General features: G+C 38.7%; 1 protein-coding gene across 1 annotated transcript in view; it reads right to left on the reverse strand.

Moving 5' to 3' along the window:
* The window catches only part of uacab (uveal autoantigen with coiled-coil domains and ankyrin repeats b), a 28,530-nt gene extending 18,265 nt beyond the window's left edge, over positions 1-10,265 (reverse strand). The window contains exons 1-4 of the mRNA XM_086071804.1: positions 9,627-10,265; positions 9,105-9,235; positions 2,962-3,050; positions 2,297-2,361 (exon numbers count right to left, since the gene is read on the reverse strand). Coding sequence (XP_085927930.1) covers positions 2,297-2,361; positions 2,962-3,050; positions 9,105-9,235; positions 9,627-9,716 — 375 coding nt within the window. The 5' untranslated portion in view covers positions 9,717-10,265. The remainder of the gene's footprint in view (positions 1-2,296; positions 2,362-2,961; positions 3,051-9,104; positions 9,236-9,626) is intronic.
* Positions 10,266-14,318: the final 4,053 nt, after the last annotated feature.

Raw genomic sequence — 14,318 nt, forward strand, 5'->3', positions numbered from 1 at the left:
ATAAAACAAAAATAACAATTGATTTGTTAACTATAAGAAGAAATAAAGTATTAGTATTAATTTCCCAACAATATCTACAGGTGGCAGTAATGCATTAAAAAAATTATATGGCACATTCTATCTCCATGCATTACAGTGTTTTGAAACAGCAGCTAAATAACGAACAAAGAACAACAGGGATTGTTCAACAGTGAGAGACTAACTAAAACATGTAAATGTGAAATGGTTGTAAACCATTTTTTACATTTAAAAAAAATCTCACGTCTCTCCAGCAAACTAAATAAAATGTCACACAAAGTATGAATACTGAAATAATGATGATCTCCTCTAGCCATTACTTATTCCGCTGTATGACTGCATTACTGTAACTTCTGCATTATAATGGCAGCCCATATAATTGATCTTCCTGTCACGATAAAGTGCTGGCAAAACATTAAAAATATATATATATATTTGTGAAAAAACTAAATAAATGAGTTGTTGATCTCCAACAGCACCATGGTAGGGACGTAAACGATACTGCAGAAAAGACTGATAATGCCATTAACACTTGTGACTGTCTCTCTTAACCAAATGTACCATGCGTGTATACACCCGCATTCACAAACATTTAAGAGTTCATATAGCCTACTACTAACATTGTAAATAAAGCGTGTTCCAGTTTTACTGCAGACAATTTGCCAAATGTAACTATTTTAGGGGGGTAGCGGTGAAATGTGAGGCAGCTAGCATGTCAAGCTAAGGGCAAGTAGGGCTATGATACATTGCATAAGACATTTTAGTCAACAAATTTAATCACCGCAAAACATACTGTTTCACTGTGGTGAAGAAGACCTGCTTTGACAGCTATTAGGTCAGGAGGAGGCCTAATGTTGCTGGGTAGTTTGTCAGTGAGCACGGACACTCCCCTATCCCATAGGCACTATAAAAATCCACTTCTCTCTGGTAACAAGGGCCAAAATTGAGCATCATGCTCAAATGACCATGGGGGAGGGAGAGATAGGGTTAGCAGGTTAGCGGGGGGAGCTGATGTTTGAGCATCTAGGAGGGATATCCTACACGACAATGATGAAGTTAGACTGTGGTGGTTGAGACTGGCATCGTGTTGCTATGTCTGGAGCGGTGACGGCACCCAGAATGGACAGCAGGGCTGTAAGGCTTGTCAACACTTTGGAAATCTACAGGCATGATCTCTGTTAAATCACTGCCACGTGGGAAAGGGATATTTAGGAGAAGGGGGGTACATTTAAATGAGGGAACAAGATTACAGCTTCTTTGTAAACACACAAGTAAATGCATACAGTAGGCAGTACCCATACCTTGCCAGAGTTATTTTTGCAATAATTATTTAAAGGAGTTGAAAGGAAAAATGGTCTGAGGGTAAGGCCTCAAAGTCAACAATACACATCGCATGCATAATAACAACACTAATGACTACGGTCCCTCCGACCACCACCAAACATTTGCACCGTTCATACACCAGTGTAAGTGGCACTGGAGGCAATGTGTGTAAAGTAAATAAAGTAAAATAGTAAAATAAAGTAGCGGGAACCAGGTGCGGTAACATTAAAAACACCTGCGGTTTACAGTCGGGTGCAGCTTATATGTGTAGTATTCCCCAAATTTAGCTAGCACCGGTTAGTCAGGTGCACCTTGTAGTCCAAAAATTACTGTATGTACATTGAGGTCAATGTTATTTGTACTATTTGAACTATGACCTCAGCTAATTAGCATTAACACGCAATTGCTCATATTTATTTTTTGTTTGCATTTGTATTTTTTTGTTTTACAGAAACCCCACCCACACAACCAAATTAAATAATCCAAAGAAAAAGCCTGGTCTGATTATTCCTCACAAGGACAAAACTATTTTTCTAACCGGACATATGCTTATAATCCCTCCCATAACCTTTGTCATACCAGCAAATATTTTTCAACATCTCCATCAAAAAACATTACTGCTCACTCGCTTCAGCCGACCGAATACAGTAGTGTGAATTCTATAGACCATTATACTTTACACATGACATTTCTTTGTCACTGCTGTTATTATTTACAAAATCACAATATTGTGTTTTTATTTTTTAAATTAGCTTTTTTTCTTCTTTTTTTTAACAAAATTATGAGCGTGATAATTATTGTATTGTGAGGTTCTTATCATGAAAATTGGTATCATTAGGCCCCCTAGTAGCTATCGAGTGTACATCAATTGGAAATGGAATGGAATGACGAAAACCATAACCTTCCCAACACATAATACAAATGAGAATCTTAAAATAACACCAAATCACTCTACCTGAAGGAGTTTTTGCACACACAGCGAATGGCCATTTCTTGAAGCCAGATGAAGAGCATTTTTACCTACAAAGAAAATTAAAATATTAAACCAATGTCAGGAATAGATAAAAAATAATACCCTTTATTTATTTATAAAAAATAGTTTCTGAACAGTAGTTGGAGGAGTTGTGTGTTTAAAAGCAAACTAAGATGTTAAATAAGAGCAAACGTTCCCTTCATAAATTCGAGGCTGCATAATATGTAATATAAAAGAAAACAAGAACAAGAAGCTCTGTAAGAGTACTGTATAGTGTATATTATACTTAATACTTAACAAGGCTATGCTCCTTGTTTGTTATATTGTTAACTGTTCTGTTACAGCAGCAGATATGTATGGACAAGGTTGAGAGTGGAAAAGAACCCTACTGCATATGTGCTAAGGTCATGAAAGACCCATTAAGGAGACAGTTCAACGCATTAACCCTCTGGAAAGCTGACATACTCATCAGCCAAAGGTCCACAAAACCCTTACGGGTGTGACCAGGTATAATTGCCCTAGTCTAGTTATATACTGTATAAGGAGCCATTTGAACTTGACTGTGAAATACTGCACATCTCAAAGCTGCAAGTCAAGTAAAACACTGCACAGAAGTAGTAAACCGGTGTCACTGTGCAGGGACTCACCAGTGGCATCAGTTGCAGTGACATCTGCACTGTGTGACAGGATGAGATTGAGACAGTCCAAGTGTCCTCGTGTTGCAGCCAGATGAAACCTTGGAGATACAGAAAGATATGATCCGTGATGAAGCCATGGCAACAAGGGAGACTACCTGAAAGCTGCCACATTCAATGTGTGTACACTTTGCATAATTTCCTTTACGTTATCAGGCATTTTAACTTACCATTTGTTTTCATTTGTTCACTTTTTGTGGTATGAAATTATTCTGGAGGAATACAGTCGTAAGGATTCCAAAAAGATAATGAGATCTAATGCACAACAGTCAGTCCTACATACATGCATTTAATGACCACCTTGGACGGCAAAGATTTGTGACTCTGCAATGACTTAACCCAAAGCAGTAAAGAGAGACCACTGGCTGCTCAGTAAAGCATTTGTGGTGTGTAAACTGACCTCAGTCCATAACACATCTAGTCACATGAATCTGTTTATACACTCACCCCAAGGTATCTGCCAAGGCGACAGCATGGCTGTCACCTCAACACCCAAATGAGTATTAAAAGCAGCGATGATGGCCCAGAGAGACTGATTCTTGGAGGAGCACTGGAGGGTCTCCACCTCACCAAGTAAACACCTCAGAAGCAGAAACTAGTTTGAGGGGGGACGTAAGTCATTTGACTCCACACAAAGAATGCTAAGGCACCTTATGGCTGCCAAGAATGTAATAACTGAAGATAAAAAGATAGATAAAAGTTAAAATAGATGCAAGCTGCTACCCAACAAACTTGCTTCGTAAATAGGCTAAACATAATTCTGGGCTTCAAGACCGCACATTCAGTGATGTCATGTTGTCGTCCCACATGCTATTTGGGCAGTTTTATGGTTAGCAGTCTACAGGATATGGTGGCTATTTTTAGATTGTGGACAGAGATCGGTAAACTAGAGTAAATACTGTAGTTGAACCTCTCTTGAGGATGGGGAGGCTCCTTCAATAACATATGTACATATGCTGATACACTAACTTAAAAAATGTCTCAAAGTTGTGTATTAAATTTGATTTGGTAACTCCCATATTTCCTTCACATAACCCTTCAGCTCTCCTGTATGCAATATCAAGACACTTTTTTCTCTTAAGACACCAAAGCTAATTGACAATTCCGTACATCTGGTCATTTCTGATATTTTCCTAATGCCTAACGCAATGCAAATGCTTCCTTTAAAAGGTGTAAACAGGTGTATTGCTTTTGCCTGCGACTTGCACACAAACACTACCAGGCAGATTGTTATAGTTGTCAAATATATAGTTGTCAATAAATATTCACTCAATATGGATAAGCGGTTAGGAAAATGGATGGATGGATAGATGGATTTGATGCCTGCAATACATTCCAAAAACTTTCATATTTTGCACTTCATAATTCATATTGCCAATATTGGCAGGAGAATGCACCATGAGATGACGCCATATGAGAGCGTCTCTCTGCCACAAGACACTCTGCTGCTGGCACTCAACAAATGACTAATGTTCGCTTCTTTGATGAAGAAATATTTCAATTTCTTCATTGTCCCCCTCAAACATACCTTACTTTATCGTTCAAAACATTGACTTTCTGAAACGTTCGCCCGATTTTCTGAACCTTTTATTATTTTATATAATCAATTTTTTTATATTTAGGGCTGCAGATGAAGAGATCCCTAAATTCCTTGCAATTGTATGATGAGAAACAATGTTCTTAAACTGTTGGGAAACGCTGTTGTTCACAAGCATGGACGGGGCAAGATTCACCACTTTGTGAACAACAGCGGTCATCCTTTTAAAACCAATCATGAGTCATAACACTCACCTGTTTTCAGTTAACCGATTCACCTGAGCAATGTTCCAAACGGAGTTTGTTTTTGTTGGTTTGTTTGTTTGGGGGGGGGAATCTTAACCCCTGTTCTGGCTATTTTGGAATGTGTTGCAGGGAGCAATCTCAGAATAAGAGTATATGTGCTACCCCTCCCAAAAATAAAACAAAAACAAAAACAAAAACAAATGAGTGATAATCCGTTCAAACATTAAATATGATTTGTATCGGTTGAAAACGACTATTCTGGTTTTATTTACATTTTTCATTAACGTCCCTGAAATTTGTGGAAGACTATTGATAGAAGCCATGTCCACATGGAAACAGAGCCATTCTAAACATGGAATGGTTTCAATTAGGGGTGTTTAATAAAATCGATTCAGCAATATATCGCTATCGATATTACAGCGCGTGGTTCTCGTATCGATTTAATATGCGGCCGAATCGATGTTTAAACAATTTTGTATTGAAATATTCAACAAAACGTCTTATTTAGGGTTACGCCCTATCCCACTGAATTGAGAACATTGCTAAAAAATATTACGTTATCGCCGTGGGACGTGTTTGCGATGTAAAAGCAACATTTGAGACGTGCGAATTAACCTCAAATTTGAGTAAAACTAACCCACAAAACAGGTTAAAATTATAATTTTTCTTTTCCTTTATATTAGAGGATGTAATTATGGGACATTTTTGTCCAGTCAGCCATCGCCGTGACGTGTTTGCGTGCAAGCAACCCCTGTTAATTTTGGACTTATTTCCTGGTCTAAATTTTGTGCTATAAAAATGAGTATGGCGTCGTCAAGTATATTGCCATAATTTAGATATCACTCAGTCAGGTTTTTCATACTCTTCCTTAGAGAATAAAAAGGGCGAAAAAGACATTTGTAGGCTCGACTGCAGTAAAATGTGACACAGCCATGCGCAACGAGCCCTTACGGTGGTATTATGAATGAAAACAATGACTGATTGTACATCAAATTTATGAGAGTACATGTGCAAACATATGTTAATCATTGTCTAAAAATATTAGAACGAAGCAATAATTTGGATAATGTTTAGGACGGAAGCGCTGCCGTACATTCATATAATAATAATAATAATAATAATAATAGTAAAAGTTTTTGAATATTATCAAAAATGTTGCAAGTTCTTCGTTCTAATATTTTCAGACTATGGTTATCAAATGTCTGCACATGTAGGCCTACTCATACATTTTTGGGTAATAATCAGTCGCTTTTTTTTTCCTTTTCTTTTTGACGCAATGTTTTGTGTCTATAGCGGTTGGGAGTCATCATGACGTGAACAATAATAACAATAACAGTAACAATAACAATAACACTGCAAATTTAGTTATAATATTTATTTTCATTAGCACACGTATGCATACATTTTGGCGACACGCTTTTCATTTAATTTCACTTAATGCCACCAAAACGGACCGGTTGCTGTGTGTGACAATTTTTTTTTTCCTCAAAGAAACAATATATTAAACCTGAGTGGGTATGAGAGCTATCTAAATTATGCCAATACTTGAAGATACCATTGGCATTTTTATAGTACAATACAGTCTAGGAAACAAATCCAAAACGAACAGGGCTTTTTGTTCCCCTGCACGCACCACGTTATAGCGATGTCGCGCTGCACCAAAAATGTCCCAATATGACAGCGTACATGGTATGTCATCATTTTGACACTTAATCGGCTTAAACATTTTTTTCTTTTTTCAGGGAGTCAGATGCCATTGATAGAGCCTATAGCCTATACCCACGCGGCAAAATCTGCATGCGTTTTGGAGGAATATCACCCTGCTTGACTGTCAGCGCTGCCTGTGGTGGGCTGGGGCACATTGAGCAATTGTAAAAAAAAAAACTAGAAAATATGTTTAACACATGTCTCCAAACTAGCTTTTTGTTTTTCGTTTCTGAAATGTGATTTCAATGCGTGTGCAGTTGCAGGCACAGCCGCACATCTCCAAACAGAGCGCGTTCAGCCTGAAAACAAACGCTCTCTCACCGTAGTATATGGGCGTCAGAGTGAATTTATGAATGGGACCTCGGAAAGAACTTTGACGACACAGTTATGACAAATTACGATGAATTACGAGCAAATGTGCATGTTGGTGAAACAATGGATTCGTAGTTGTCGCCATTATTGCAAGGAAATTTGAAACATGTTCAAAATTTCCTTGCGATAATGGCGACAACTATGAATAACACAAATGCGACATATTCCAACCAATTCCGAACCCTGTCGAACTCGCAATTTTCGCAACGTTCGGCAACACTCGCAACTCAGTGGGATAGGGGCTTTAGGGTTCACACTTTAAGCATGGAAGAATGTTATATTAATGGAACATATCAGGCTCAGGAATTTCTAGGGCAGCACACTGTTAGCAAACCTATTTGTGTATGTGCTGCAAAAAGGACAATTAAATGCTGTGTCGAATCGAATGGCGAAGTGCAAGGTGAGTGAGTGCGGTCACACAGTGCCATGCCTCAAATTGAAAAAATGTTCAATTCACGAGCAGGGTCGCTATGACATACAATAGGAGAGGGGTTGGCAGAGTTGTTTCAGAGCGCTAATGGTGATAGACCAACCAGCGGGAAAAAGCTCAATTTAGCCTTTACAGCACATGAGAGGAAAAGTACGCAAACCCATCAGAGAATGTGCACAGTTACACAGATTTGACAGATTACAAATATGGCATGAATGACAGACCTGAGTGGACGGGAGAATGTGCTCAGCCAGAAAAGAAGAGCATATTTTCTGGACTTACACACACACACATGGGAGAATACAGTGGGGCCCCAAGACTTTAATTCAACATTGACCTTGTTGACGACACAAGCACATATTGCTGCCAAAGTAAGAAATAAAAACACTGCTAACCTAAATAAAAACAGAAGCACAAGGAAGTAGGTATGGCGTTGAATGAGCAGGCATCAAGTGCTATCAAATTGATTTTCGCAACTGACTCCTTGTTAGCATGCGATCACATCTGCTCTTTTTATGCAGGTGTGGCGAATTAGTCTACTAAAGCCATGGCAGGCATTAACTGTGTTTACCCAGCTGGGCGCCGAAATGAACTACTTCTACACAATACTAATCCAGCACAAATAAAATAGAATCAATGGGTTAGCAGTTTGTAATTAGTTTCCCCAGAGTAGTCTTTAATAACCACTGGTCTCCATTCAACATTCTTTCACGGCCTTTGCAGCAGCCAGAATGCCATAGACACATGTTTGTCTGTGTGGTCCACTGAACTAAATGTAGACTTGCTGAGTAGCAGTTGTGGTTCATTTTTGTTTTAGGCAGATTATGCAACAGAATAATGATCTATTTTCTTATATTTTAATCCAGCACCCAGGTTACAGCACTCAGTACTGATAAATTCCAGCACATTATTATGAGAAATTTAAGAAGAGCACACTTAATATTTTGCCAGTTTGTGCAACAGTGCCGAAAAAGCAAGTTACATAGATGACTGGAAATGATTGTAGGATCAGAGCTTCTAAAGTGTTATTATTATAACTCTATTATAAGTCTTTTCACACTGAACCTCGAAGAGGCCAGAGATTGCCACAATATATTGAGGGTTAAACTGCATTCATTTCATGAAACATGGAGTTTAAGTTTTCCTAGCTTTGCTTGCACAAAACAGGGAGGCTCCCTGACAAAAATGTAACCATGTAAAATATGGTCATTCGCGATGTCAACTGATTCCAGTAAGAGATTTCATCTGAGCAAAAACATCTGTCTGGCTTGATGTAGTGAACACCACAATAGATCTAAGATGAATTTTTGGGCTGTCATTTCCTGTGAGAACTATCCAAAAAGCCCATGGCCAGTGTGGTCAAGCCTCGAGAGGCCACAAACATTCTTTAGACCAACTCCAACACTGACCTCCAGTGGCAGATGGCCATTTAAAGGGACACGTTGGAGATATGTATATATATATATATATATATATATATATATATATGGTTTAGATATGAAATGTGAAACCTACATAACCGTGAGGATTTTATTGCAATTTTTAGGGGGTCAAATAGGGAGATGAAGCCTTGAGGTCATAAACAAAGGTATCAAGCTATTTCTGAGTAAGCAGTTCAGAGCTTAGCTAACAGTTTAAAAAAAAATCTAATCTATATAAGCGATGGAGCAAGAACATGTTGCTGTTACTGTTTTGGTATTGAACATTGGAAGTGTTTTGTAAAGGAACTATTTCTGTATGTCAGCAGACGGTAACTGGGCATGAGCTTGTCTGAGTATGGAAATGTGCGTGTGTGTTTACTTACGCAGAACGTCCCTCCACGTCAAGTTTGGTTGGGATGATACCCTTCTTGTTTAGAACAGCAGCCGCCTTGTCCACTTCACCTCGTTCCACTGCCTTCATCAGCCGATCATCGTACTTGTTCCAGTCTGTGTTCTGACAACAACAAACACAACACAAAACTATCAGAGATGTAGTATTGGACAATTATTGATCAGAACATAGTTTAACAGCGCAAACGTAATCCGTGTTTAAGAGCTACAAACCTTTTTGTTTGTAATTGCGTAGTTGTTTTATATAAATGAACAATGTTGTGGAATGACCAACACATACAAAGCCAGGTGAAATAAAACACTGTGGTACTCTTTGTACATTAAGTGAATTACGGCGCGTGAGAACGGAATTGTTAGATTTGACTGCCAAGCCACCAAAACATACATTTTGAATCATTTTGCCATTTACCATCCAATAGGTCAATCACAGCATTTTTTTATACAGGGATGAAACAAGCAACTTTTATTAGTTGTTTTTAGAAAGGAGTACCTACAAAGTGCATGGAGGTGCATTTCAGCCAGCGGCTCATCTTGGGTGAGTGGAGCTGGTCCTTGCACCGTGTTACCGAAAAGGTTGCCAGCATTCCGGTTTTAAAAAAACAAAAATGGAGGGCAAAAAAAATAAAGTATAAAAGTCTCCTATATGCACTCAACCAGTGAGTGCAAAAAAAAAAAAAAAGAACTTCGAAGCAGAGGTCCTCTTATGAAAGGCTCATCCTCTGGAGTGTTCTTCGTTTGAGGAATATTCAAGCATTCCTCGGTTCCTTACAGGCTCTACCTGTAAATTCTGCACTGCACAGCAGTCGATTCGTCAAGGGAGGATAAGGAAGAGTGGGAGAGGAGAAAAGAAATGGAGGTGGAGAAGCAGTAGGGCCAGCCCCTGCCAGCCTTGGGACCTGCCCTGGCCGGCAACTGCAACTCCTCCTCGGGGGGGAAAGTCAGCTCAGCTTGGCTACTTCTCAACTCCACCAAATGTCTTCCGCCACGCTTGTCAAAATCTTACACGAGTTGCCTTACTCAGTTTTCTTTTTGACAGTCTTCCTCCTCTTCTTTGGACTGCTTTCAGACTGCCTGCAGACACTGGAAGCAGGCTGCTTATTAAGAGAGCCTCTCTCGTTCCCAGCTTCTTTTCACTGTCAGTTGTCTCATGCGCCTTAACCCCCAGCAAATGGCAAGGTCAGTCAAGCTCAATGGGGTAAATATGTGGGCTCTCCAGTTTAAAATATCACCCCCTCCCTGGTAAATAGCAGTGGTGCAGACAGCAAGCAGACTGGCTACCTCTTTTTTTGACTTGCAAACCTTTCTACAGTGACTGATTGGAAGACAGGAGCCAAGAATACATTCTGCACATTACTGCACCGTGAGTAATGGCTATAGAGTCTCCACTCCCAGCACGAAAGAAGGCCGTCTAAAAGACACTGCTTACATTACAACCCCCGCCGTATCCCTTACTTGTTTTCTTCTGCAAATAATGCCACAGGGGGATTAAGGTTTGCACATTTGAAAAGGGTCCTGGCATGGACACTCAGAGCACATTAGTTGGCAAAGGCTGCTGTTGACCCCTCCTTCGAGAGAGAGAGGTGCTTTTGCAAAGCCCCACGATCAGAGTTCCACAGTAGCAAGGTTAAAAGTCAACCTTTTTACAACCAGCTGTCTGACTGAGACTGCAGCTCAGTTACATACTAATAACACCACAGACAGAGTTCAGAGTTCACTTGATTACGTGAAAAGTCACGTAAAAATAAGAGTGAAAGAGATGAGGATGGTAGTTAACTGACAATTTTCAGGTCAGAGCCGACTCGCGTTACTGGTCTCTGCTCAGAAGTGGTGTAATCAGAGCGGCCATCAGATCCACAAACATGCACAAAATCCTCCTCCTCATGACATGACATATGAAGAAGTGGGTGTCAATTTACGAAAGCTGCTCACCCTCGCATGGAGACAAAGGTGCCAAAATGGCACCTAGCCACACAACATACAGTAGAGCATATGACGTAAATATCTCACGCGAGTTGATTGTGTGTGTATTTGTTTGTCAGTCTGTTTATGTACTAGTTAATAATAGGACTGTTAGCAAGCAAAAAAATAACCTAGTTGCTTTCAAGGAGAGCTAAGCTGCAATATCGACAAATAAAACACACATTTTCCGAAAACTTGTCATATAATATCCGTCCATTGTGGATTATGGACACACAAACTAGTGATGGCAAAGCAGTTTCTCACGCCCACATCCTTGTAAACCAATGTACTCGTACTGGGGACGGATGAGGGGTTAGCGAAACAACACGTTAACTCATATTAACTCCCAGCCATTTTCACTGAAGCAACCCCTTCGCTCGGTTGTTTTACTGGATTTTGACTAATTTTGCAAGGTCCACAGAATATTCTGTTCTATTGCTATAAAAACATGGAACCTACCAAAAGAAAGATTCGAGTCTCATATTTCACCAGGAAAATAAAGTATGTTTGTATCTGTTTCCGTTTTGCAGCAATAAGCATTAGAATATAGCTTCATCATATAGTTTCATCTTTATTAAAAAACCTGTTGAAAACAATGGGAAAAGAGCTTGTTGCACCATGGCCCTGGCTGATCTCTTATACTCTGCTGCCACCTGTTGGCCGTTTTTTTGGTAATAACTACCATTAGCTGTAAGCAATCTCTTCATGTCAGAAGCTGTATCAAAGCTTTCTGTATGCTCTAACATAAATAAAAAAAACATAAAAACGTATAATTACGTTTTGGGGAGTGCAGGACAAAGTATTAAAAACATATGTATACGATTTTGGGTTTGAATGAGTTAAGAAACGTTATTCCATGTGTTTTTCTATGGTGGTTGTTTAAGTGCAAGCAGTGCAAGTCGTATAATGCATTTTGAGAATTTCTGTCACCAAGACTCAAATGTGTTCAAACAATTAAACATTTCAATTTAGAGGTTGATTGCATCTGTTACATGTGTATTGCTTCAAGATACAAGACACAATCATACGAATTCTTAACAATTGCTATGCCCATCCCGAGTAAAAACATTTGAGCAAAACACGATAAAAGGATACTGCCTCCTCAACTGTGAAGGAAAAGCTTTTTATATTATGATGTTTCAGACTTAAAGTTTAGTTAATTTTCCAACAATCACCAAAATAGTTAAATACTGCTCACCTTCTTTGTTTTTGAAGGGACAAGTAACACTGTTGCATGTTTTGTTGAAAAGATTATATATGCCTTGCATCCAAAAGGTAGCATGTCACCATATCAAGTAACTATTTAAACACAGTGACCTTGGCAGCATAACATCACCTGACACATCCAAGGTGTTTAACTAATCACACATTCTTTTTTGCCTGAAAATATTTCAGCGTGAGGCCTCTGTCATCCTTTACTCATGCTATCAACCCCCCCCAGTGCAGGCTGTAATTCTTCCTGACACTTTGGTTTCCTGCCTCTCTCCGAGCTGGACTAACAGGTCTCTCATGTCCTGATGGATGAAATCACTGGCAGCAAATAGAAAGACAGTCATCTAATAACAGCCCCCTGCCAGGACACAAGCATAAAGCTGAAGGCTAATATGTAAACTGACACTGCCAAACTACTGATGTTACAGATGTGGTTTCACAAGGTTATGACGATGGTGTTGAAAATGGTCATAGTATGCATAGCGTATATATCTATTTATAATCGATGACATTACGGTATGAAATGTCAAAGTATGATAGGAAAGAGCTAGGCAGCTTGTTAATGCCTTTTCAAATAGATATTGTTTATATTAAATCAATCACAATCAAATACACTACATTCACTTTGGTGGGAGGATTTAAGAATTTATGAAAACAAATTCAGCATTTCCTCTACATTCATTTATGTAGCGGCGGTACACCACTCCTAAACCTTACCCGCCGCTTGTTCAAGGCTGGAAGGGAGGGGGAGAGGAGTGCAGCACGCAGCAGTACGTCAGATGAAAGCATCTGCAATTTCGTTGTGTTTTGTGAACCAGTGGTCAATTTTCACTTTGATTCTGGTTTGATTTTTTTTTAACGGAGCATGCCCACGGACGGACCAGACAGATGAGAAGAATGAATGTCATCTTTTTTTGTTATGTACAAACATGTACATGGAATTTGACCTCTGCATGAAGAAATTATTTAAAATAACATTATTTTTGCATTCAACTTTTTTAAAATTAATCTGCAGATTATTATTTTTAGGGCCACTCTGTCATTTCACCGACTTTTAAGATCCTCCATGTTTAGTGAATCACAGTACAATATTTTAGTGCAGTATATCAGTAGGCAGGACACTGTAGGGTTCCACATTAAAACGGGAACGAGCTAAATATTTAGGGGCACATACTGTAATGTAAATTGATTTAATACAGTAAATATTCATCCCATTCATTTTCACTATATTACTGGTTGGTTGGTTGATTTTATTCAATCAGCCTCAATCAACAGAAATACAGATAAAACAGAAGAAAAAAAATTCTGAGCAAGCAAGCCAATCGAAAAGGCATAAGGTGAAGCAACAGCTTATCATTTCCTTTGTACATTACATAATAATTAATAACCACAACACACAAACACAACATCAAACATTTTTCATCTCAAGACAAGTCATAAAAAGAAACACAAACTTGTTTTGCAAAAAAAAAAATCTCCCTTGTCAGGCCAACAAAATTTGTCACATTTTTATACTTGGTTAATTATACACTTTTGAGTTAGTAATAATTGAACCACACATTTGTAAATTTGCTATCAAAATGATTCCACAAGTTTTCACCTTTAACAGAGACACATTTTTGCTTTATTGTAGTCTTTGCCTTGTGTTTATTGAAGACAACTAATTGTTCATGATTTAAAAAAAAAAAATTATGCATTCAATAAACAATAAATTGGATTGAAAATTTAAGAAAAAGAACAAATCATATAGGTACTAAGTTACTAATTTGGGTATCAGTATCACAGTAAGGTATCACATTACACCACTCAGCACATATGATGCCATTTGGTGTGTGATGAGACCCAAATTAGACCCTAATTAACAGTTGGTACAGTCTATCATCACTGGGACCAATGATATATTGCATTAACATAGCTGCATGCTCTTGAAAATCAATGTGACATGCTGATTTATTGGTGCAATATACTTAGGCGGTGAGAGCTCAAATCCCTGGCTATAACAGAGACTTGACAAT

Source organism: Leptonotus elevatus, chromosome 3, assembly GCF_054856555.1.
Source record: "Leptonotus elevatus isolate MCC_2025b chromosome 3, RoL_Lele_1.0, whole genome shotgun sequence".
In the NCBI taxonomy this organism is placed as follows: domain Eukaryota; kingdom Metazoa; phylum Chordata; class Actinopteri; order Syngnathiformes; family Syngnathidae; genus Leptonotus; species Leptonotus elevatus.